This window comes from Ursus arctos, chromosome X, assembly GCF_023065955.2.
Source record: "Ursus arctos isolate Adak ecotype North America chromosome X, UrsArc2.0, whole genome shotgun sequence".
Taxonomy (NCBI): Eukaryota; Metazoa; Chordata; class Mammalia; order Carnivora; family Ursidae; genus Ursus; species Ursus arctos.
The window spans coordinates 100850618-100854396 of NC_079873.1; the positions used below are offsets into that span (position 1 = coordinate 100850618).

Genomic DNA, 3779 nt, shown 5'->3' on the forward strand with positions numbered 1-3779 from the left:
TATATTCAAGCCAGCAATGTGACAACCCTGAAGATGGGTTTGAAAAGATGTGTGTAAAGTAGAAATTTTTTTAGACAAATGGTTTTATTTCACTCAGACTGAAATTTTTGGACTACCTCTTTCTTTGTGATTTGTTCCCCATCTGATCTTTTTGTCTGTATTACTTCTCATTTTATTCTGTTTCACCAACCTATGTAAACTAAATGGTATGTATCCTTCTAAGTACTTATAAACACATAATAATATTCATTTATACATGTACATACAAATGTGCATAGACATATATGTGGGAAAGTGTCACTGTTTTGTTTGCAAAGTAAACAGCTTGTGTTATAAAGACTTCTCTGAATTTTCCATTTTTCTCCCAATAATATTTGGGAAAAATAACACTAGATTAATGAGAAAAAAATCGTGTAGGCATAATTTATTTAATAATTTATTGATTGATTACCATTAAATATTTCCATTATTTTATCCCTAACTAAATGAGGCTATAAATATCCTTGAAATTAAAAACAAACAAAAAGTAGAGGTGTTGATTCTTAAAACTCCAACTGGGAGTAGGGGTCTTGAGCTTAGAGAACCTTAATAAAATAGTGATTTCTGTTCACATTTCTCCACTTTGCCAAGGAAAACAGCTTCATCTTATTTAGCTGCCTAACCTCTGATAACAGCAGAGAACCCTATTTTGCTAATAAAGGATCAATTGAATGAAAGGGTCTGTTGAGCCCTAACAGCAGGGTAGCATTTATTTTACTTAATTCCCCTCCACTTCTCACACTTTTTCTGGTGATTTTTGCCTTACCTTGGCACTAGATCTGTCAAAAATATCCAAGATACTTGATTAAAATGAAGGACCTAAGGATCCTACTGAGTCAAGCATCTGGGCATGAGGTTTAAGCATCTGCTTTAACTATAAACCCTGTAAGTAGACACAACTTCAACAAATAAACAAAGCATTTCTCTGGAGAAAACAACTAACAATGTCCATGAGACAGAAAGGGTAAAATAGAACCACTTAAAAGGATTCGTTAACCAGATCAGAAATTACTCTGCTGCCACCAAAAATGAGCTGAAACGAAAATGTCATATCAATTTTATCAAACACCATGCCAAAACTCAAAAGAAGATGTCACCTTCCACAAGTGCTCCTGTGATCTGACACTTCAAGCAGTCTCTTGTGCTCTGGATTCCTTAAAAGCATCTTCTCTGAACAACATATGTCCCAAACTCCATGAAATCTGCAGAAGTGATCCACATCTGCTTGAAACTGCTCAGAGAGGTCACAATGGACGCACCTATCCATGCAGAGAAACATCTATCAGGAGAAGCTGTGATCTTGATGGGAGTTCCTCTGGAAGCCAGCTGTTCCAGTTCCTTCATAAGTCTTTCTTCAAGCCCAGGGAAAAGAGTGGTGCCCCCAGACAGCACAATTTCTGCAAAAAGATTCTTTTGTATATCAGTGTCACACTTCATAATGCTGCTGGACACCATTTTGGATAGTCCTGGGTTGTGGATACCCAGCTGGTCAGGTGCAAAAAGAATTTCAGGCACCTGGTGCAACTGGTCTCCAATGTGGATAATATTCCCATCTGGCAGTCTGTATTCTCTCAGAACTTCTTCTGGCCTCTTGCATAGCTCTTTCTCTGGCTCCAAGGCCACATAACACAGCTTCTCTTTGATGTCACCCACTAAGGCCTTATTGAGTATGCAAGGGAAAGTACTTCCACTAGCAAGGAGGAGCCGAGTGAGGTGTTCTGTGATGTCCCTTCCTGCCACGTAGAGCTTGGTGACAGCATGAGGCAGGGAGTAACCCTCAAAGATAGGGACAGTGCAAGTGACCCCATCCCCACTGTCCACCACTAATCCTGTGACAGAGGCAGACGCATATAGTGCTACCACTGCATGATTGGACAGGTAGAAAGCAGGCACACTGAAGGTCTCAAACATCACTTCGGCCATCTTCTCTCGAGTCTCCCTTGGGTTCAAGGAGGGCTCAGTCATGAGCACAGGTTGTTGACAAGGTTTTACTCCTAGTTCCCACTCAAAAAGATACTTCCAAAGTTTCTCCATGTCATCCCATCTTGTTACCAGTCCACGCTCAATAGGGTAGTGCAAATGCAAGGCCTCATATTTGTGTAGGGCTTTTTCTCCCACAAGGTACTTTTTCTTAGTGGCTTCTGATAATGGCATGTTGAATTTAGGATGCCCCACGACAGAACTGATGACATGACGGGGTCCAATCTCTCCAGACAGGCCTGCTTTGCAGAGTCCTGATCCATTGTCAAAAATTACAGCTGGAATATCTAATACATATGGGTTAAACATATCTGCAGCATGCTCTTCCAAACTTCAACAAAATAAAAACCACTTTGCCACTTTGTATGACAATAGGCACCTCTGGAAGTTTTAAAATCACAGGATTCCAAAGTTCTCGAGTTGACACTCAGGAGGAGCTAGCAGGCTGTCCCCAATCCCCCAGAATACCCCGTCTTCAACCCATGAATCTTGTCCCCTTTAAGGCAGCCCAGGGCCTGCTATGGCAATTTCAGTGATGATTGCCCCCTATGTAACAATCTGGCCAAGGCAACAATTATCCTCAGAGAGCAACAAAGGGATTTTAAGGGGTGGGGTCTCTGAGCCACCAATACTCCTGGCTTGGAGAAACATGAAAAACAGGAAGGCAGACTGTACCCATGGACAGCTTATATCTATGAACCTGAAGCAGAGGCCTAGCCTTAGAACAAAATGAAGCATCCAAACTGTGGACTTCTTCCAGAAAACTGGCTTCTATGCACAGCAAAGTTATTTTGGGAGATGACAAAAAATACACTTCCTTTTGCTAAAGGGAGGAACTAACCACAAGACACAAGTTCATATTGGAATGAGGATACCCTTAATACGGTTTCAGAGGAACTCAGAATGCTCTATCTTTTATTACCTCCCATACGTGATTCTTGTTTTTGACAGCTTTTTTTTGAGATAAATTTCATAAACAATACATTCACCCATTTATAATGTACATTCCCATATTTTCAGTGTATTCACTCTTATGTGCAAATGTTACAAAAGTCAAGTTTAGAATATTTTATTTACCTCAAAAGAAACCCTGTGTACTTCAGCTATCACCCTCTTTAGACTGTCCTCCTGGGCCCTAGACACCACTAATATATTTTCTGTCTTTATAAATGTCTTCTGCCTTTTTAATATAAATGAAGGCATGTAATATGAGGACTTTTGTGTCTGGCTTAATTGATTTAGCATATTGTCTTCAAGGTTCTTCCACTGTTTGAATATAATAAATTTTATTTACCTATCTTACAGCATACCATTGTTCAAAATATTTATTTATAATCCTTATGTATCTACATAATGTCAGTAGTAATATTCTCTCTACTTCTTTGAAATTTTTAAAAGAACTGGCTTTTGGCTGGTGTAGTAATACTTATATCAGACAAAAGAGACTTTAAAACAAAGACTGTAGCAAGAGAGAAAGAAGTACATACATAATGATGAAGGGATCAATCCAACAAGAGGATATACCAATTATAAATATCTATGTATCCAACATAGGAGCACCAAAATACATAAAACAAATATTAACAGACATAAAAAAAAAAGAAACTGACAGTAACATTGTCATTTATGTTAACTCGACTTGGCTAAGGGATGTCCAGATAGCTTGTACAACATTATTTCTGAGTATATCTCTGAAGATATTTCTAGTAGAGATTAGCATTTGAATTGGTAAAGTGAGTAAGGAAAATAAGCCTCACCAA

At 38.7% G+C, this 3779-nt stretch overlaps 1 protein-coding gene across 1 annotated transcript; it reads right to left on the reverse strand.

Annotated features, from left to right (window-relative positions):
• Positions 1 to 1065: 1065 nt before the first annotated feature.
• On the reverse strand, positions 1066 to 3328 carry ACTRT1 (actin related protein T1). The gene has a single exon (XM_026520546.3). It carries the CDS (start codon positions 2326 to 2328, stop codon positions 1195 to 1197), a length of 1134 nt encoding a protein of 377 aa, XP_026376331.1. The 5' UTR covers positions 2329 to 3328; the 3' UTR covers positions 1066 to 1194.
• Positions 3329 to 3779: the final 451 nt, after the last annotated feature.

What these genes read in the sequence shown, in the direction of transcription:
- ACTRT1 (XM_026520546.3), bottom strand. Translation starts at nt 2,328, where the DNA reads ATGTTTAACCCATATGTATTAGATATTCCAGCTGTAATTTTTGACAAT.